Genomic DNA, 21512 nt, shown 5'->3' with positions numbered 1-21512 from the left:
GAGAGGGTGGGGAGTATTATGGGATGTTGCTCGGCTGAGGAGGGGGGGGTGTGGGGGGGGGCATATTATGGGATGTTTCTAGACCGGGAGGGGGGGGTTATTATGGGATGCCGGGCCGGGCAGTGAGTGGGAAGTTCTGAGGGGAGGACGAATATTATGGGATGTCTCGGTTGGGGGGGGGGGGTGTTGCCGGGGAGATGGGGGCGGAGCCTGTTGCCGGGGTCCCGGGGCATATTATGGGATGGAGGCGGGAGCGGGGCGGGGCCTGGCCGGGTTTTTTCCCCTTTAAGAGGCGGTGCCGGGGTCGGAGCCATTTTCCCTTCAGCAGCAGCAGCAGCACCAGCGGCGGCGGTGGCAGAGCGGAGCTGGGGGTCTGCAGCCGGGTGAGGAGCCGGGAGGGGACGCGGGCGGGCACAGCCTCCCCCCACCTCCCGGGACCCCCCCAGCTCCCCCTTCTCCTCCGCGGCTCCCCCCCTTCCCCGGGGGGCCGCGCTGTCCCCTCACGGGCGGCCGCAGGACGCGCCCCCCTTCCCCCTCCCGGCTGCGTGTGCGGTGTGCGGGGACGCTGCGGGGCGGGGGGCGGCCTCCCCGCCGGGCTCTGCCGCTCGCTGCTCGGCCTCCGCCCCGGCGGCCGTCCCCGGGGAGAGGCGGCCCCTCGCTGCCTGCGAGCCGGACTTCCCCGGCCCCGCCCCGCACCGTGCCCCCCCCCCACCCTCCCCTCCGCCACCCCCGCCCTGCGCCGCGCAGCCCCGCTCCGGGCGGGGGCGCGGGAGCGGCGGGCAGGGAGCGGGGCTGCGGGCAGCGCCCAGGCACCGCCGCCTTTTGTGCGGGGTCCCCGGGGGGCAGACGTGACCCAGGGCTGCAGGGGGACGGGGGGGGTGTTCGTGCAGGTGCTGGCTCGGTTGTGCCTCGTCGCGACTCCCGTCTGGTGGCTGCTGCCAGGCTTCCCCGTAACACCGCAGGCTCCCAGCGCGGGGAAGTTGCTGGCGAAGCGTTCTCGCGAGGAGCCTCTTGGTAGCACTATTGCTTGGGAAGCCGGAGTTGGTACCCGCTGTAACTTTCTTCTTCTTCGTTCCTTTCGGCGAAGCACCGGCTTGGCTGGCGAGAAGACGACGCGGTCTGTAAGCCCGGGCCTCCCCCAGTCTGGAGGACATGGCGTCGGGCATCGGGTCGCCCTCACCGTGCTCCGGGGGCAGCGACGACGATGAGATGGAGATCCTCCTGAACAACGCCATCCCCCAGCACCAAGGTATCGAGGGCCTGCAGGGCCCGGGTGTGAAGTGGGGTAATGCTCCTCTCACCATGGGTATGTGAAACGCGTGGTCTGCGGGGGGTGGGGGGGGGATATGGCTATTGACTCGGAGCCAGGCGTGCGGTTTTCATTTGGGTATCACAGTCCTGGGGCTACTTCACACCACCAGGCCTGTGGCTTCGCGTCAGGTGGAGCTGACTTCGTGCCGAGACATCGCGGGTTGTCAGGGGAGCATGCTTTGAGGAGGTGTGAGGGGTGGAGGCAGCATGTCCAGCCCTTACAGGCTATGGAAACACCTGCCAGTCTCATCCCTCCTGAGTGGGGAGGGCGATGGGGGGCACTATGTGAAAGGGCAGCACATCTGGCTTTTTCATCAGGGATCCCAGACCTGCTGACGTCCAGAGCAAACTGCCCTGGGCTGTTGCGTGACCCACTTTTTCTTCACCACACCCAATTATTGAGGCTTGTGGTTCTTGCTCTGTGCTGTCTGCTCACCTTTGCTTTTCTTGTAGTCTTTGTACCTTGCCTTTTCCCTCTTGCTTGCATCCTCGTCAGCATCAGACTGGAGTTAGAGCCCTGGGTACTCCTCTGTTTCTGGTGTTATCGCTGCATGTCCACAGAGCAAGTCCTTAAACATCTGGATTCTCTGCTTCCTTGTAAAATGGAACGTGTATCCTAATGTGCTGGACTGTAAGACAAGTTTGACTTTTCTTATCAGGTCATGCTGTAGTGTTGTAGCATCATATGACAAAATGTTGCATCTGGAAAGGGAAAGTGGTGTTAAGGGCTTCTTGGCTTTTTCTCATGAGGTTTGTCTCCAGGTGCCTTCTGGTCCTGCTAAAATCTTAGGTAGGGGGAAGGTTGTCAGTAAGCCTTGTAAGGAAAGTCTTGGTGAAGAAAAACTTAAAATCACTGCAAACTTGAGAGGTTTAGGAGATGCATTGGAAGGGATGGGACACTAGAGGCTCTAAATCAGAACTAGCAGGAGAGGAAGATGTGGAATCCCTGAAGGAACTGGTGTTGCAGGACTGTGCCAGTGAAGAGCTACTAACTGGCTGGCAGCATGTCAGGGATGCAGGGACCCCAAACCTTGAGAGCTCTACCTGCCTCTCCTCATCCCACTGCCGCAGCTCTCTTGACCTGTGTCTTCCTCCATCCTGCCCAGCCCCTGTGGTCAGGAGGCCATTTTCCCTTGGAGGCAGAAGGAGTGACTCTGGCTGTGTGCGATGGGCGGGGCGGCAGGGGAGGGCGAATGGCTGGGCTGCTCCTGCAGGCTGCCACAAAGGAGCAGTGGGCTGCCCCTGCCCTGGGGCCGCAGGGAGACAGGCTGTGTGTCCCTGCCCATGGGGTGAGCTTGCCAGCTGTTGGCATAGAAGGGAGGGTCGGGGGGAGAAAGCTGTGCCAAATCCAAATCAGAACTGAGCTGCTGAGTAGCAGCTTACCTATGGAGGAGGCCAAGGAGTGGCTTATGGACTCTATTTTGCATGCTGATGCCCTGGTGAAGAGGTTAAGTAACTTCTCTTCTGGAGACCTGGATACTGTTTCAGTCCTCTATTCATGTTCTCCAATATATTCACTATTTCATCTCCTTCAGATGTGGCCATCTGCTCTCTGCCCTTTCTTCTTGTTTGGTTAAGGCAAACTTTTGGGCCTTAAGATCTGAGTGCAGCTCTGCTTGGAGAAGGAATACTGTGGAAATGGGCCTTGTTGGAGGGAGGGAGGAAAATGTGTTACTTACCATATGATTAAGTAGTGTATGTTATAAACAGTAACAGGGTAAGCAGTTGTAAACGCTTCTGTGTTTGTAAGTATGTAGCAGCTAGACAAATCAAGTGATGTCAGTGAAAAGTGGGCTATGGCGTAGTGCACAAACGGGTTGAAATTACATGTCACCTCTTCCCCTCCAGAGCCTGAAGAAGAGCCGGAAGAAGAGCTTCTGTCTGAGGCTGAAACACCCAAAATCAAGAAGAAGAAGAAGCCCAAGAAACTAAAGGAACCCAAAGTGCCCAAGCTCAGCAAGCGTCAGAAGAAGGAGGTGAGGAAAAGGATGTCTTGGATCACGCTCTATGGATATGTGGCATGAGGGGGGGAATGGCTTTGTTGTTGACCTACAGCAGCAATCCGTTGTGTGAATCCTCTAGAGCTTGGGGAGAATGTGGCATTTAGTGCTTATCCGGGGTATTTTCTCACAGCTGCCTGATCTTCTCTCTCCCTCCCTCCCCAGCTGGGGGACAGCTCTGGTGAGGGCAATGAGTTTGTGGAGGAAGAGGAGGAGGTTCTGCGCTCGGACAGTGAAGGCAGTGACTATACTCCTGGGAAGAAGAAAAAGAAGAAATTAGGGCCTAAGAAGGAAAAGAAAAACAAAGCGAAGCGCAAGGAGGAAGAAGAAGAAGAGGAAGAAGATGATGACTCCAAGGTGAGAGGATACCCTGCTGATGGCCTGCTTGTTCCTTGCTTCCCTTTATCCAATTTTGGGGATTGGTGCTGTTTGTGACTGTGCATGAAGTGGGGACAGTTCAGTTTCTTCCTCTGCTAAACCTGACTGACCTGAATGCTGTCCCATCTTGCATGCCTTCCTCTCTCCTACCTTAAACCCACCTAGAAAGTATATTAAATCTGAAGACTTTTCCCACTTTTGATGTTCTAGTGAGGCTCTGTCCTATGGCAGTGACAAGTGAAAGGGGGGAGGAGGTGGAAATCCCCCTGTCCTGACCCACTGGGTCATCTGTAGGTGAAAGGTAGATGATGTAGATGTATGGAAGTTCTTCTGTAGAGTGTGCGCTTTTGCTCAGAGTTGCTGTGATTCTCTTTGCACAGGAGCCAAAGTCATCTGCTCAGCTCTTAGAGGATTGGGGCATGGAGGATATTGACCATATCTTCACAGAGGAGGATTACCGCACTCTAACCAACTATAAAGCTTTCAGCCAGTTTGTCAGGTGATCTGCAAGCCTCTAGCACTTGGAAGGACTCCTGAAGTGCAAAAAAAAAAAAAGACTAGGTTTTGTGTTGTGAGGTTCCAAAACCATGTTAGAGACACTAGCGTCCTACCTAGAGCAAAAATTGAAGCAACACTAAAATAATTGATGTACATATTTTGTTTTCAGTGATTGAAAATGATGCAAGTTCTTCTAGTCCGTTTCCCCCCCCCCCAATGTGCTAAATTCCATTTTGATCTCCAAATCCTGGAGCGTTTACCTCCACACTGTGTGAAGGATGGGAGGGAGTGGAGAGATTCATTGCCTGTTGAGATCAGAGATTAGAAAGGAATGTAGCTTGGGAGAGAAGTGCTGCTGGGAGGGTTGGGGGGGGGAATGGGAGGAGAAAGAATCATCTAGACTTCAGGCTGGTTAGTAACTCTTCCTTCCTTAACTGTATGCAGGCCACTTATTGCAGCCAAGAACCCTAAAATAGCTGTGTCGAAGATGATGATGGTACTGGGAGCCAAGTGGAGGGAGTTCAGCACAAACAACCCCTTCAAGGGAAGTTCAGGTGCATCTGTGGCTGCTGCTGCCGCTGCAGCTGTTGCAGTAGTGGAGAGTATGGTGACAAATGTGGATGCTGTGCTGCCGCAGCCCCCGGTAGATGTGCCGCTCAGGAAAGCCAAGACAAAGGAGGGCAAAGGTGAGATGAAAAATCTGATGGGGTGGCAGAGAGAGAGTGGTGTCAAGGCAGTAGTCCTTCCCACTCACAGGCTCCTCTGTTCCCAGGACCCAATGCCCGGCGGAAGCCCAAGGCCAGTCCTCGTATTCCTGATATCAAAAAACCTAAAACAAAGAAAGTGGCACCTTTGAAAATCAAGCTGGGAGGATTTGGCTCCAAGCGTAAGAGATCATCGGTAAGTGACCCTCCTTCCTTGATATTCTGAGGAGGAGCTGGTGACATGCTAGAGATGCTGGGATCTGGGGCTGATCGCTGTCCCCAGCGTGCATGCCTGAGCAGCACATCTTTCTTCTTCCCTACCTCAGAGCGAAGACGATGATCTGGATGTGGAGTCAGACTTCGATGACGCCAGCATCAACAGCTATTCTGTTTCAGATGGATCTACCAGCCGTAGTAGTCGCAGTCGCAAAAAACTCAAAGCTGGGAAAAAGAAAAAGAAAGGTATTGCTGCTTGCTGTCAGCTGGAAACAAAATTACAGCTAAGTGTATGTAGAGATGAGAGGAGTGTCTATGCAGCATTTGGGTACTTCTCAGTGTACTTGAGGGAGGAGAATCCTTCATGGAGGAAAGACCTGATTATTACTTCCAGTAAGGAAAAGGTGCCCAGGAATTCTTTCTCTCTTTGGTAGAGGAACAGATACAGTGCTGAGTTTTCCTGGCCTAAGGTACACTTTTAATTTCATGGGTGGAAGGAGCCCCAAAGGGCTTTGTTTCACTTCCATTTCAGTTTTTGCCCCCTGCCCTGTTTATTACAAGGATAGAGATACAGAATCCAAAATTCACTCTGCAACTATATAGTCTGGTGCTGAGGGAGGCTCCAGCCCTTGCTGCAAGAAGCTTGTATCTGCTGTGCCTTGTACTATTCTAACTCCCCACGTCCTCTGCAGGTGAGGAGGACTCCACAGTGGCTGTGGATGGCTATGAGACTGATCACCAGGACTACTGTGAGGTGTGCCAGCAGGGAGGAGAAATCATACTGTGTGATACCTGCCCTCGTGCCTACCACATGGTTTGCCTGGACCCAGACATGGAGAAAGCCCCAGAGGGCAAATGGAGCTGCCCACACTGTGTGAGTACTGGATTCCCCCGAATTTGTTGTCAAGGGGGAAGGTCAGTTGACTTGATGCTGTTCTTCAGCGCTAATGAAGATAGTCACAAATGCGTCAATCAGATTTTTTTCTAATTTTCCTATTCCTGTAGGAAAAAGAGGGCATTCAGTGGGAAGCAAAGGAGGATAACTCCGAAGGTGAGGAGATCCTGGAAGATGTTGTGGGGGATGCTGAGGAGGAAGATGACCACCATATGGAGTTCTGTAGGGTCTGCAAGGATGGAGGAGAGCTGCTGTGCTGTGATGCCTGTCCTTCGTCCTATCACATCCACTGTCTGAATCCCCCATTGCCAGAGATTCCCAATGGGGAGTGGCTGTGTCCTCGCTGCACTGTAAGTTTCTGCTATACCACTCTCCTGTGGCTAAAAGAGCAGATGGATCTGTTCCCTTTTGAACATCACATTTTCCTGGAAATGCTAGGTCCTCAGAGGAGGCTATTGCATTTTTGTCATAGTTCGCTGAGGTCTGGCTCTCTGTGGTTGGATGTAGCTTGGTTGTTTTTACTCCAGAGAGCAGGAAGTACAGGATTACAGCAATTGAGTTCCGTGAGGTTTGCCCATGTGTGAAGTAGTTGGGCAGTCCTGGGTCCAGGATGCCAAAGCTCAATTTTCTTGGGCCCTGTGTGTATGCAGAAGCAGCAATGTGAGTGCAAGCAAATTCAGCACTTAAATATTTTAAGCTGATGCTGAGCCAAACAGATCTTGTGCTGCAGGCTCTGTAACGCCAAGCCTTTTCATAGTAGATGGTCAGAAATTTCACACTGTTGCAAGATGTTACTGAAATGAAGTATTATAACTGGGATTAGATGCTTTCGGTCAGTGATGAGGAATTCTAAGATAATGAACAAAATAGAATCTGCTTCAGGGTACATCCCAATACTGGGCTGATAGTTCTACAGAAAAACACTTCTGGTACATTAGAGTTCTGGTTGGATGGACTGACATTAAGCCCAGCAATGTGTGTAATTCATGTAGAACTTCTGATTTTTTTGTGCCCTGGGGAGACAACTAAATTAAGATACTAAATTGGATTCCCCAGTCTTGGGAGGGGAGACAAATTAGAGAAAGCTCAGGGAAATGCTGTAAATAAGAGGATGAAAGCTTCCAAGCCCAAAGAGCAAACTCCACTTGCGTAGTAAAGCTCTAAGGAAGAGAACTGTGACTCTTTGAACACTCTCTACTCTTCAGCACTTGTAGTTAGAATACTTCATTGCAGTCTGGTATAACGATCTGTTTAACTTTTTAGTGCCCTGCTTTGAAAGGAAAGGTGCAGAAGATCTTGATCTGGAAATGGGGTCAGCCCCCAGTTGGTCCCCCGCCACCACGTCCACCTGATGCAGACCCTAATGCTCCTCCTCCGAAGCCTCTGGAGGGTCGGCCTGAAAGGCAGTTCTTTGTCAAATGGCAGGGCATGTCCTACTGGCACTGCTCTTGGGTGTCGGAATTGCAGGTGAATTTAAAACTCTTAGCCATCCACCCTTATGATATGGTTATTTCTGTGGGTAGTTAGGGAGAGATACTTATGATCTCTAACTTTGTCTTGACTCCAGTTGGAGCTGCACTGTCAGGTCATGTTTCGAAATTACCAACGCAAGAATGATATGGATGAGCCACCCTCAGGGGACTTCGGAGGTGAAGAGGAGAAAAGCCGAAAGAGAAAGAACAAGGACCCCAAATATGCTGAAATGGAGGAGCGCTTCTACCGATACGGGATCAAGCCAGAGTGGATGATGATCCACAGAATCCTTAATCATAGGTAGGGAAGGAAGCAAAGACAAACTTTTTTTTATCTAAATACCTCTCCCTGTGGAAGAGCAGGAGGATTTTTAACAAATGCCTTAGGTAGGGTTAAGGAAGAGTTGATGAGCTAAGCTGCATCGTTATCGTTAATGAGTGGGAAAAGTGGGAGTTCTTTTGTTTATATGACAAACATTGTTCTTGTGTTTGTTGCTTCATTAAGGGATCCTTTTTTCTCCAACTTGAGTGGATTGGGTGAATAGTATCTTTTCACAGTGCTTAAGACTTACTGCTTTCTCCCTCAGTGTGGATAAGAAGGGGAATGTCCACTATTTGATTAAATGGAGAGACCTGCCCTATGACCAGGCATCGTGGGAAAGTGAGGATGTGGATATCCAAGATTATGACCTTTACAAGCAAGCCTACTGGAATCACAGGTCGGAGAAAATATCTAGAGGTCACATTCCTCTTATCTCAACAGAAAGTATTTGAGTATACCACTACCTAGCACAGGCTGCATTACAGAAGCCATTAAACTTGTGTATTCTTGGGACTGTCTCTGCATAGGGAGCTGATGAGGGGTGAAGAAGGAAGGCCTGGCAAGAAGCTAAAGAAAGTGAAGATGCGGAAACTGGAAAGGCCCCCTGAAACTCCCACAGTAGATGTAAGTTACTGTTTATTGCTTTGGTGCCATCTGATGGAGCTGGTGGTTTTGAGTGGGGCTGGGGCTTGGTAAATGGAAAACCTAAGGGTGACAAACACAAGACTTGTAATTCCTTCCAGGCCTAAAATGTAAATGGGTACATACAACCTTCAGATAAAGGCCTAGTTTGTACACTGGAAACAGACTGGCTGGTTATTGGTAGAAATAGATTTAAGAAAAAAAGTGGGGGGGGGGCTGATGGACAACCCTTTTTATGGGTTTTTAGGGATTTAGTACTGGGCTTAATGTGGTGGTTTTCAATGGAGTATCATCTACATTAAGGAATATGTATTGACTAGGAAAGAACTCTTGATAATCTCAACTCTTCCTTCTTTCTGCTGTAGCCAACAGTGAAATATGACCGGCAACCTGAGTACCTCGACGTAACGGGGGGTACCTTGCACCCATACCAACTGGAAGGACTGAACTGGCTGCGTTTCTCTTGGGCTCAGGGCACAGATACAATCTTGGCAGATGAAATGGGTCTGGGAAAGACTGTGCAGACAGCTGTGTTCCTATATTCCTTGTACAAAGAGGTGAGAGGCCAAACATAGCTGGGAGAACACTACCCAGGAAAATGCCACAAGTGAGTGGATGCATTCATCTAATGCTCTTAATGATTCTGTTCATAGGGCCACTCAAAGGGACCCTTCTTGGTGAGTGCCCCACTCTCCACTATCATCAACTGGGAACGAGAATTTGAGATGTGGGCGCCAGATATGTACGTAGTGACCTATGTTGGGGACAAAGACAGCCGGGCCATCATCCGTGAGAATGAGTTCACTTTCGAGGATAATGCCATACGTGGAGGCAAAAAAGCATCCAGAATGAAGGTACAGAACTTCGCTGTATTGCAAGCCTGAACTGGAAGAAGAGATGCACTAGACTGGTTTTCAGCAGCCAAGATTCAGATATTCTGAAATCCCTGGGAACTGAATATACTTTTAGCTTTGCAGGGGAAATAACTACAAATTGATGACTACTGGGTGTTTAGTTAGACTCCTTTTCTAGACAGTTTTAAGCACTTACCAGTCTGAACCATACAGCCCTGAAGAAAAAGGGTGTTGACTAAAGCAATACTGGCTATAGGCAAGTCTCTTTATTCTTCTGCTTAATCTGTGAAGTTATATATCATGCTCCCTACAGATCTAAGTTAATGTCAGAATTGCCAGTCTGCATGAACTTGACTCCTCCTTCTTACCTCTCTATGAGGAACTGGCTGGTAGTAAAGCCACATCTAGACATCTCAGAAATTGCATTCTGTGCCCAGACAGGAAGGAAGATCCTGACATAAGTGGCTGTTTTTAATAGAATTGTAGTCTAAGAATTTTAGTCTAGCTACCACCTTATTTTTTTACTAGGAAAAGTGTTCCCAGTGGCAGAGTTAAATAGGACTCCTTGGTTTTGGTTTCCCTTGAAACTTATCTGCACAGAGTACTAACAAATTTTTCTGATAAGCTATTTAAGTCTTAACTTTTTGATGAGCTACGTTTCTCCAGATCTTTCCATAATGTACCTCTATTCACAGCTTATCTGTAAACTTGTTTCAAGACTTGGTTACTGTCCATAAGTAGTAAGTAACAAGGGGATTGAAGAGACTTACTTGTGTAAAACAATAGGGGATTGAAGAACTGGAATGCTTGGGTGGTGTTTTTGAATCTGTTGACAGGAAACTGCATGTGAAAAATGATTTTTGATGTGCTGCTCAACCATGGCTTGTTGGAACAGCTTGGAGAGACCCCTTTGTCTTGGGGCATTCCCTTATCTCATTACCACGTCCCTTCTTTTCCTTTGCAGAAGGAGGCTGCTGTGAAGTTCCACGTGCTTCTCACCTCCTATGAACTGATCACAATTGATATGGCCATACTGGGCTCTATTGACTGGGCCTGTCTCATTGTGGATGAAGCTCACCGACTGAAGAACAACCAGTCTAAGGTACAGAAAAGCATAGGTAATAAGGTTTATGGGCACGGCACGTGTTGCAGAGATTGTTCAGAAGATTAGATAGCTGTTCCTAAGCAAGTAAGTTTGTCTGCCAGCTCTTAGTCATATGTTTGACAGCAAATTTGATGCATTATCGTAAAGGCGGGGAGGGGTGGGGGGGAACAACCTTCATTTTGATTATAACTGGTAACAACTTCACTTGTTGTGTGTCTCACTCATTAACTCAGTTTCCTCTCTGAGTAGGCAATTGGTGTATACTAGAAAAAAATGTGTTTTTTTTTTTTTTAAAAAAAAAAAAAGAAAACCTGGATGTTCTTTCTTAAAAACAGGCTTCTCTGGAAGCAGATCGTATACCTGCACCATCTCTATTATGAAAGGATTTTTTACCATATTGAGCATAAAACAAACTTCATGAGCACAATTGTCCTGCTTCCAGAGTAATCTTGGCCTCTGCATTCATCTAGCTTTGTAGCAGAGCTAATTCTTCTATGTTATAGAAATGGGAGAGGTGGGCAGGGGTGTTCAACAATGCCTGGACAAATGCTGAAAGCCATACAGCTGCTTTCATACAAGGCTGTACCTTAACTAAGCTTGTTTTAATTCAGTTGAATTGACTGTACTTTCTTAATCCAGCCCCTCCCTAAGCCCTTGTGTTTTAATTCTGGTATTGATTTGTCTGTCTTCAGCTGGATTCTAAGGCTTAGTACACTAAACAACTGTTACTGGAAATCTGGTTTTATAGGTTCTTGCAGGCTGTAAGAGAAAGTTACCTCTTTGTTTAAAGAAAAAATAGCTTCAGCTTTTCAGATCCAAATGTGAGGTATCTTTCCAATATATCACAGCTGCGCTTGATACCCAGTTTCCAGATCATGCTTGATTGTAGGCCCTAAAACTGAATGTTGTTCTGTGCTTAGAATTGAAATTATTGGAAATGGTGAAGAACACTTATTATTCATACATATTCTCTTTCAGTTCATACTAAATCTCAAGGCTTCACCATGACTAAGTTGCAATTGATTATCCACCAAGACCATTAAGTCTACCTCTTTCTAGATCAGTTTCCTATCCCTTAAGGACAGCTTTAGGTGTTTGGATGTGAGACAGATCAGCTTTTTTGTCAGGAGGTGATGTTTGCCTACCAATGAGTATCTTTTACAGATATAAGTAACTTCCATATTTCTTTCCAAGAAAGGAATCCTTTAGATATAATAACCAAAAGAAATGCCACCCCTCATTTTGATTTTGTTTGCCACCTAGTACAAGCTACTCTCATACTGTTTGATGTTATATCATGTTAAGTTTAAAATGAACAAACAAATGGCCAAGCTCATAATTTACTGCTTTGTCAATTTGTGCTAGCAAACACTGTACTTGTTCTTTTCAATTCAGTACCTTACCTGCTCACTAGTTCTGCCTGGAATTACTTCATTGTTGTGAAAGCCAGCACAAATCACTTCAAAGGCATATTGGCAAACCCTTAGCTCTTTCTCCTCTGCTTGTTCAGAACTCTGGAATGCTGCCAGGATTGATATGAATAGGAAGAGTGACTTGGTTATTTCTAGAAGTCTCGAGGCAGAGAAGTAAGAATGTAGAACACTAATTTAGAGGAAAGTACGTAGTACAGCAGTCTGGAAAAGATTGGTGGTCTGAAAGCTTGTAACTTAAAAAAGCAAGGGAAATCTTCTAGCACCTGATGGCTTGTAGGACTTGCTGCAGTCACTTGTTATGCAGAAGCATGATCCAAATAAGATCAGTCTAGTGTCCGTGACTGGAATGGGAGCTACCCGGAGCTCTTATCCAAACAGCTGATACAATCTAATTCAAATCCTAGCTTGTTCTTTTTTCTAGGACTTTTTTTTATAGGACTGTGACTTAAGTCTTTGTGTCTCTCCCTCTTCCTTCCCTACTCTCTACTTTTCCAGTTCTTCCGTGTGCTGAACGGTTATTCACTCCAGCATAAGCTGCTGCTTACAGGAACTCCCCTGCAGAACAACCTGGAAGAACTGTTCCACCTGCTGAACTTCCTGACACCAGAGAGATTCCAGTAAGTCTTGCAGTGCAAGTCCAGGCAAAGCCTGCTTGTCTTGAAACTCCTATTCCCTTTTTTTTTTTTTTGCTCTTTTTCCTTTGTGGATTTTGCTGAATGTCTGTTTCTCTGCAGTAACCTGGAGGGCTTCTTAGAAGAGTTTGCGGATATAGCCAAGGAAGATCAGATTAAGAAGCTGCATGACATGCTGGGCCCACATATGCTGAGGCGTCTCAAAGCTGACGTTTTCAAGAACATGCCATCTAAGACCGAACTTATTGTCAGAGTGGAGTTGAGCCCCATGCAGAAGTGAGTGTGGGGATGGCACACTTGCTGGGGAACTACTGTTGCTCTGTTCTGCAGTTCCAAAGAGGATGCTGAAACAGCCTTAGCCTCCTTGTAGAGCTTTTTGCACAGTAGATAGGAGAAAAATTTCCTGCTGCTGCTGTAATTGAGAGGAGGAGTAGTCCTGTGGTCTGATGTAAGGGTTAAAGGGATAGTAACTGCCACTGGCAGAGCCTAGGTAGTTACCAGGTAATGGCAGGAGCTGTATGGATGTTAACAAATGAGTGTGGTAGTTGCTCTCATGAGGGTTGCCTGAGGGGTGTGTGTGTGTCTTATGTACATATATTTTTTCCCTTTTCAGAAAATACTACAAATACATTTTGACAAGGAACTTTGAGGCACTGAATGCACGTGGTGGTGGTAACCAAGTTTCCTTGCTCAATGTTGTTATGGATCTGAAGAAGTGCTGCAACCACCCCTACCTCTTCCCTGTGGCTGCTATGGTATGTCCAGTTGCTGACTTACTCTTATATAAGCAAATTCCCTGCTGGCTGTTACCAGGGAGACTGTGAGCTCCATGCCAAGTATGGAGGGATTCCCTTTTTATTCTTGTGCTATTTTTCCCCATCTTGTATATTTATGCCTTTATGTAGACATCGCATACTGGAAGGCCTCTCCTTTTCCATTATCTTTATTGACAAGTAGAAACATCTCTGTCTCATCTTGAGAGAATCAGAAGTAGGGACTGAGTCAGAAAGAGGGGATCTAGGAGTTAAACTGCAAAATAAGTAGCACAGGCTGGCACTGATGTTTTGTATAAGTAATGCTGTGCATTGTGGTTGTACTGAGTTAAATGACTAGATGTGAGTCAGCATCTGAAGAACACAGCTAGGGACTAATATCAAGCAGAAGCAGTTTTATTCTCTCACCCCTCGCTTTTTCTTTCTTTTTAGGAAGCTCCAAAGATGCCAAATGGCATGTATGATGGTAGTGCTCTTATTCGAGCATCTGGAAAGCTGTTGCTGCTCCAGAAGATGTTAAAGAATCTCAAGGAAGGAGGTCACAGGGTGCTCATATTCTCTCAGGTATGTGAGGGAAAACCTTAAAGCTGAGAATTCCTTTCCTAAGGAAAGGAGCCTGTTGTTCTGCTATCCCCTTGTCCCTCACTTCTTGTGGTGATTTTTGATATGCAGATGACTAAAATGTTAGACCTTTTGGAAGACTTCCTCGAACATGAAGGATACAAGTATGAGCGGATTGATGGAGGAATCACGGGCAATATGCGTCAAGAGGCTATCGATCGCTTCAATGGTGAGGATTCTCCTCTGTATTTTATGTACAAAATTAAATTTCTTGCCTTGTATGTGCTTAGTGTTCAGTATGGGATTGTTGGTAGTGGCCTGAGTCATCCATTGCTCTCCTGGAATCTTAAACTGGTAGTGATTCCCCTGAGATGATAAAAATCCTTGTTTGAGTAATGTGCTCTCCCTTGATTACCTCTTTTTTTTTTTTTCCAAGCTCCTGGTGCTCAGCAGTTCTGCTTTCTGCTTTCAACTCGAGCTGGGGGTCTTGGCATTAACTTGGCCACAGCAGATACTGTGATTATTTATGACTCAGACTGGAACCCCCACAATGATATCCAGGTGAGTTTGAATGAGACCACTCACTATAGGGAGCCTTTGTGAGGAAGAAGGGAAGTGAAAGCATCAGAGGGAGTGAAGGAATTTGTGGTGACTTTCCTTCTAGAAACATGCAAAATTAGAGCAGTGAGGTTGGGTAGAGATGGGAAGTGAACAAGCAGAGGGCATGTCTTAACTAATGTTAAGAATAAACACGAAGGCAAGTGTGAAACTTGTGGAGGTAGGTGGGGTGTAGCAGGCTACTGCTTGTGTTGTTCTAGACTGTTCTGAGTGTCTCCCTCTTCTAGGCGTTCAGCCGTGCACATAGAATTGGACAGAACAAGAAAGTGATGATATACCGCTTTGTGACAAGGGCCTCAGTGGAGGAGCGTATCACTCAGGTGGCCAAGAAGAAAATGATGCTAACTCATCTGGTAGTGAGACCAGGATTGGGCTCCAAGACAGGCTCCATGTCGAAACAGGAACTTGATGACATTCTCAAATTTGGCACTGAAGAGCTCTTCAAGGATGAGGCAACTGAGGGTGGTGAGTGGCTGAGAGTAGAAGTGAAGGAGGTGGGGAAGGACTAAATAAGGAATCCTTACCTAGCTAGTAACTATAGGCACAGTACTGATCAGAGCTCTACAAGGAGGTCTAGGGTGTCATATCCTCTCCTAGTCCCTTGAGATCCACATGGCAGATGTCTGTCTGTGCTCCTTCTGCAGGGGATAACAAAGAAGGTGAGGACAGCAGTGTTATCCACTATGATGACAAGGCAATTGAGCGCCTGTTGGATCGGAACCAGGATGAAACAGAAGACACAGAACTGCAGGGCATGAATGAGTATCTCAGCTCCTTCAAGGTGGCCCAGTATGTAGTGCGTGAAGAGGAAATGGGGGTGAGTATGAGGTGGACATCAGCTAGGGTCTTCTGGTGAATGGTATAAGAGCAGTTAAATCAAGCTCTGATGCTTTTAAGGGCAAGTAGGCATAAATCTACTCAGGCAGGTTGGGATATGTGATGTAGGGCTCTTAATGTTAACTCTGTGTGGCAGGAGGAAGAAGAGGTTGAACGGGAGATCATAAAGCAGGAGGAATCAGTGGATCCTGATTACTGGGAGAAACTGCTCCGTCACCATTACGAGCAGCAACAGGAGGATCTGGCCAGGAATCTGGGCAAGGGCAAACGTATTCGCAAGCAAGTTAACTACAATGATGGCTCTCAGGAGGATAGAGGTACAAAAATCCACAGGAACCTGGGGGAAATGGGTGTAAGTATGTGTTACTGGGAGAGTAACGGAGTAGCGTCTCAGGCTCACGTGCTGTTTTTCTTTCAGACTGGCAGGATGACCAGTCAGATAATCAGTCAGACTATTCAGTTGCTTCTGAAGAAGGAGACGAGGACTTTGATGAGAGGTCTGAAGGTAAGTTGTGGTGAAGACAGAGCTCCTGGGTCGCTTTCTCTGCATGTAGTAACAGCTGGGACTTTGGATGCTTGGTACACTTTCTGGTGCCCTTCTGCAAGGGAAGTATTCACGCAACAATATGCTGTGCGTTGTCTCTCCTCCTTAGCTGCATTTCTCTCTTCAGCAGCTCGTCGGCCTAGCCGCAAAGGCCTGAGAAATGATAAGGATAAGCCCCTGCCTCCTTTGCTTGCCCGAGTAGGAGGGAACATTGAGGTAAGTAGCAGCAGGATAGGTCTGTAAATTCTAGCTGTTCCTATATGGCTGTTTCCATATCTATCTTTCCCTCATTCTAGGTGTTGGGTTTCAATGCCCGCCAGCGGAAAGCCTTCCTTAATGCTATCATGCGCTATGGAATGCCACCTCAGGATGCATTCACCACCCAATGGCTTGTTCGGGACCTCCGGGGCAAGTCAGAGAAAGAATTCAAGTAAGTGCATTAGGCAGGGACAGGCAATGTTTAGCCCCTTTGAGGAAGAATGAAAAATGGCCCTCTTCTGGCCTTTTTATTAAAAAAAAAAAAAAAAAATTGCGCTTTGCAGGGTGATGAGGAGAGACTAGGACCTGGGAGAGGCCAGCGTATTGCTTCTGGTTTTCTTCCTTGGACTCAATTCATCAGTCACCAAAATCAAACACTTGCATAGCCAGGCAAAGCACATAATAATACCTTCTCAGTTCTTTCCAGGCTTACAATTGTTTCTGGCTCAACATGAAGACAGCTGTGTCCTCTGTGAATGTAACAGTTCTGTAAGGAAACTTTTGTGAAAGGGGGGCCTGGAACCTCAGAAATTGGGAACCTCAGAAGTTGTCATGATGGCTTAGAAGGCTTGGGGTGACTTCTATCATCTGGGAAGGGGTCTGATGTGGAAGGGGTCTGTCTCCAGCTAACCTGTGTTATGGCCTAAATGACTTGTCTTTTAATTGCTCTAGGGCCTATGTCTCCCTGTTCATGCGCCATTTGTGTGAACCTGGAGCTGATGGTGCAGAGACCTTTGCAGATGGGGTCCCTCGGGAAGGCCTTTCTCGACAGCATGTGCTTACTCGCATTGGGGTCATGTCACTTATACGCAAAAAGGTAGGTGCCTGAGAGCAACACAGCCTTTTCTCTCCATACAGCTTCTAGTCACTGGGGTGCTGAGCTAGTGAGTTCTCTCTTCTTCCCCACCTATTTCTTTGGGTGTTGAGTGATCTGTCTCTTCTGGTTTGAGGACAAGTCTTGTATGACTCTTCCTGTGATGTCTTTCTCTCCTTCTCTTGCAGGTGCAGGAATTTGAGCATGTGAATGGTCGCTGGAGTATGCCAGAATTGGCAGAGATTGAGGAGAACAAGAAGCTTTCACAGCCAAGCTCCCCCTCTCCCAAAACTCCAACTCCTTCAACACCAGGGGATACCCAGCCAAATACACCTGCCCCTGTCCCTCCACCTGGTGAGAGCTTCCCCCTTGTGAAATCCTGTGTCCTGACCTCATCCTGGCTCTTCCCCTCACCGGAGCTGTGGTGGTGGGGCTTGGGGGTGGACACAGATCAACTTACCTCTCGTGTTAGGAGGGCTGCCAAATGTATTTGCAAACCCTTAAAGGCAAGGGAGGACACCAGCTTTCCTTGGATGAACAGATATAAATGAGAAGTTTTGTGTTCGAGGGATGTGGTTTTATCTTGAGTGACATTGGTCCCATTTGTTTGGGGATAATCTCCAGGAGTGAAGGAGATGTGTGCTTAGTTAAATTGAAGGAAAGACCTCACTGATGGCTTTTCTCCTTCTCTTGTCTGCTGTGCTGCTGTGGAACGGGGAATATACAGAGGAGGGAGTAAAGGTGGAAGAAGGAGCCAGTACCAAGGAGCAAGGAGAGTCAGCTGAACCAGAGAAAGAGCTTAGTGCCTCTGCTACGGAAACAGAGGCCCCTATGGAGGTGGGTGTTGGGTTGCTTGTTTGCCTCATGCGATTGCAAATGTCTCTACTTCTGCCCACACTTAATTTGTGGAACAATGCTTAAAGGTAATTCTTAGGTCCTCAGAGTTGGCCTAGCAGTTTTGTGCATCTTTGCTTTCAAGACTGATTTGACTGTGTTCTGTTTCCATGTGCTGTGTTGTCTCACTTCTCAATGATTTGTCCTCAGCAATGTGCCCAGCCTGTGGAGACACCACCACAGGAAGCAAAATCCCCAGCGAATCCCACAGAAGCAGAAGAGAAAAAAGTAGAGGAACCAGAGGTGAAGGAAAGACCAGATGAGCCAATGGAAGTTGAAAGCAAAGGTATCTCTAGAGAGGTTGTCAATACCTTCAACATGCACCAAAACAAAAATACAAATGTCTTCCTAAAGCTGCATCTTCTCTGCCTTAGTACTTCACCCTACAGAAACAGACATGGTCAGTGGGGGCAATTCCAGGACTTTGAACAGGGAGTCAGGGAACAGTTTCAAGTTTCACAGATTCAGGAATAAAGCCTTGTACTTCCAGCTCTGTCTCACGTTCCCCTTTTCTCTTGCAGCTGATGTGGAGAAAGTGGAAGACAGAGCACCTATTGAGAATACCCCTGAACCTCCTATAATCACCTTGGATGAGAAAGGTGAGTTGTTCCATCCTCTTCCTGAGTCCATCTTTTGCAAGGATTCATTGTGGGTCCAACTTGCTGTGTTGTCTGCTGTGGTCTAATGACTTCTTGTGTGTACAGATGAGAAAAAGGAGGATGATAAGAGAGATGTGGTGATGCTGCAGAACGGGGAGATGCTGAAAGAGTCAGTAGATGAAAGGCACAAGAAGGCAGTAAAGCAACGGTTCATGTTCAACATAGCTGATGGTGGCTTCACAGGTACCAGACATCTTTATATACCTGGAAGTATAAGATACTACTTGTTTTCATGAAACAACTTTCAATTATTTTTGTGTATCTTGCCTTTCCAGAATTACACTCCCTGTGGCAGAATGAAGAGCGGGCTGCAACTGTCACAAAGAAGACCTATGAGATATGGCATCGGCGTCATGACTACTGGCTCCTTGCTGGAATTATCAAGTATCCTTACCCTGATAGACATGTTCTCTCCCCTTGTACATAAGCTATTACTGTGAAGGTGACCGTCTTGGGTCTGACTGCAGTACATCCAGTGAGACAGTCTTTATCTTCTTTCACCAGAGTGAAAGTGGTGGGAGGAGAGTTTTCCTGTCAGCACAGTTAAGATTTAATAGGACATAGTTTTCATTCCTTTCCCTTGGCTCCTGTTCCTCCCTTCCGTGCACCCCCTTTCCCCCTCACCTCCTCTCAAGAACTGTATCTGCCTGAGCTGCATATTCCCTTGTTCTCACTGCCTTTGTTTGCCTGAGCTCATCCCATCTCAGTCATGGCTATGCCCGTTGGCAAGATATTCAGAATGATCCACGTTACGCCATCCTCAATGAGCCCTTCAAGGGTGAGATGAACAGGGGTAACTTCTTGGAAATAAAGAACAAGTTCTTGGCAAGGAGATTTAAGGTAAGGTGCTCTCTTCAGGGTGACAAGTGCCTTTCAGCTGGATGGGCCTTTAAGAACAAGATGATTGCCTTGTTGAGCTTGATGTTTTGATTCTTACTTTTTCCCTGAAGGGAAGGCTTCTGCAGTGCCTTCTATTTAAAAAAAAAAAAAAAAGTTTGTCAAAATAATGTAGTAGTGTCATGATAGGAGTCCTTTTCTTTTGAAGTTGTGTTAAGGAACTTGGTTCAGTGCACTCTCCGCTTCCACCTCCTCCCAATGATGCTTCAACTGGCATGCAGGAGACATGCAGGTTCAAATGGCTGTTCCCACCACAAGTTCTGCCTGATGTGCTACAAACCATTCCATATGCCTAAGCAGAATTTAGAAAAGTTGAATAACGTTACAATGGTGAAAGAGTAGCTTTCATTCTGTCTAAACCTACTTGGCAGTGACTACCATTTAGCTCTGGAAGTTAAGACCAACGCAAATTAGGCCATGTAATTCTGAATCTTGGAACTAAACATTAATTTGTTATAGCAGAGCTGATCAGCCAGGCTATATCAGTACTAAAATTAATTTCTTCAAATGTCCCTGACATGGTTAACTGTTCGTTCTTTAGGTGCTTTCTGTAAGTAGCATAGGATACTTCTCATTCAGGTTCTAAGGAAAATCTTTATCCCAAACACTCCCTGCAGAAAGAGTAAATGAGCAAGTAACCTGGTCCTCAAAAAGCCTTTAAAAATCTGAGCCAGAGAAATAAGAATTTGAGTTTGTGGTAGTATTCTTATTAGACTAGATATACATAGCCTGGTTTTCCTGTATGCCTGGCTTAATGGAGCTCTTCATTGTTTTGTGGATAAAAATAGGCCTTACTCCAAGATAAACAGAAGCTGGTGAAAGGAGACTCGGGTGCAGACTCTCACCTTATGAAGCAGTAGAGAACTAGATCAGGAGCAGGCTAAGGGGTGGTGTGAACAGTCTGCTTCTCCAGCAACTGCTGGAAGACTTTTTCTCATTACTACCCTATCTTTCAGCTCTTGGAGCAAGCACTGGTGATTGAGGAGCAGTTGCGAAGAGCTGCCTATCTGAACATGTCAGAAGACCCATCTCACCCCTCAATGGCTCTGAACACACGTTTTGCGGAGGTGGAGTGCCTGGCTGAGAGCCACCAGCATCTATCTAAGGAGTCGATGGCTGGGAATAAACCAGCCAATGCTGTGCTGCATAAAGGTGATTGTGTGTGTTAAGCAAGACTGGAGATGTGTTTAGCATTGCTGCCCCCTCCTGTCTCTTCCTTGGGCAGAGCCCCTGTTTTCCTCCCCTGAACGTGTCCTTTCATCTTCTAGTTCTGAAGCAGCTGGAGGAGCTTCTGAGTGACATGAAGGCAGATGTGACTCGTTTGCCAGCCACCATCGCCCGCATCCCACCCGTGGCTGTGCGCCTCCAGATGTCAGAGCGCAACATCCTCAGCAGACTGGCCAACCGCAGCAGTGAGCCCCCTCCACCACCCCCTCCCCAACAAGTATGTACCCCTAGCAGGGCTGTCTAGGAGTGGAAACAGCCCCATTTTGGGGTCTGTTGATAGTATACTAATACTATGATGGTGTTGATTTCAAATGGTCTTCTCTGGTCCTACAGGTGGCCCAGCAGCAGTGAGCCCCCAGCCCAGTGCTGTTCATCTTTCGGCCGAGCTGAAGTGACCCTCCCTCCCCTACCCCTTCACACTCTACCCCTCTGCCTGACATTCCTGACTGGGTGCTGTTTCCCTCCATGGAAGCTGCCGTGCAGGTCCCCGGGAGGAGGAGAGCCTCCTTCCGCTGCAGCCAGCCCGTTGGAGCAAGGAGTGTGCTGAGGAGAGAGGGGGATGTATGATGGACTCTGTACATAGTGACTGGAGGCCGCGGCGCCATGTCTGTTACACGGAGAGCCTGGCTACATTGCTCGCTGCCTTGGCCTGGGATTCCAGTTATTATTTTTTTTGTTTTCTAATTTTATTTCGCGTTTGTTTACTGAGATGAGTGCACAGGTGAGACCAAGCAAAAAAAAAAGAAGACGAAGCCAGGACAGAGACAAAGCTACCTCCATCAAGATCCTTTTTAATACAGAAACTGACCGGACTTGTCCACTAATAATAATAATAAAAAAAAACAAAACAGTGAAAACAAAAACAAAAAACATAAAAAAACAGAGCAAAATCTTGGTAAAAGTGGAAAAAAAATAAAATTTCCTTGTATTTTATTTCGTTTTATTTGGACAGTGTGTGTGGGGGGGAT

At 47.2% G+C, this 21512-nt stretch overlaps 1 protein-coding gene across 6 annotated transcripts; it reads left to right on the top strand.

Moving 5' to 3' along the window:
- The first annotated feature begins 274 nt into the window (after positions 1-274).
- Positions 275-21477, top strand: CHD4 (chromodomain helicase DNA binding protein 4). Of its 6 annotated transcripts, none has more exons than XM_084501551.1 (40): positions 275-383; positions 1088-1249; positions 3160-3287; positions 3477-3668; positions 4070-4188; positions 4632-4873; positions 4960-5087; positions 5218-5353; positions 5800-5981; positions 6113-6352; positions 7266-7469; positions 7570-7775; positions 8062-8193; positions 8324-8420; positions 8804-8995; positions 9092-9292; positions 10257-10394; positions 12326-12447; positions 12565-12738; positions 13076-13217; positions 13668-13799; positions 13908-14025; positions 14233-14357; positions 14642-14879; positions 15059-15231; positions 15388-15568; positions 15670-15756; positions 15923-16011; positions 16092-16225; positions 16726-16870; positions 17056-17221; positions 17595-17704; positions 17912-18047; positions 18283-18360; positions 18466-18603; positions 18696-18804; positions 19128-19260; positions 20274-20469; positions 20586-20761; positions 20878-21477. In XM_084501551.1, the coding sequence occupies exons 2-40, from the start codon at positions 1153-1155 to the stop codon at positions 20893-20895; spliced, it is 5754 nt and encodes a 1917-aa protein (XP_084357677.1). In that variant the 5' UTR covers positions 275-383; positions 1088-1152; the 3' UTR covers positions 20896-21477. The 6 variants fall into 6 exon arrangements, with proteins under 6 accessions (XP_084357677.1, XP_084357676.1, XP_084357675.1 ...); XM_084501550.1 differs by having other exon boundaries at positions 15646-15756; XM_084501549.1 differs by having other exon boundaries at positions 1088-1306; positions 15926-16011.
- Positions 21478-21512: the final 35 nt, after the last annotated feature.

Source organism: Aythya ferina, assembly GCF_964211825.1.
Source record: "Aythya ferina genome assembly, chromosome: 1".
NCBI lineage: Eukaryota > Metazoa > Chordata > Aves > Anseriformes > Anatidae > Aythya > Aythya ferina.
This window is presented reverse-complemented; position numbering and strand designations above follow the sequence as displayed.

Excerpts from the sequence above, each read along its gene's own strand:
- CHD4 (XM_084501546.1), top strand. The coding sequence starts at position 1,153 with ATGGCGTCGGGCATCGGGTCGCCCTCACCGTGCTCCGGGGGCAGCGAC. Across the intron at positions 6,353-7,265 it reads GGCTGTGTCCTCGCTGCACT|TGCCCTGCTTTGAAAGGAAA; the intron begins GTAAGTTTCTGC and ends TTAACTTTTTAG. Across the intron at positions 12,739-13,075 it reads GAGTTGAGCCCCATGCAGAA|AAAATACTACAAATACATTT; the intron begins GTGAGTGTGGGG and ends TTCCCTTTTCAG.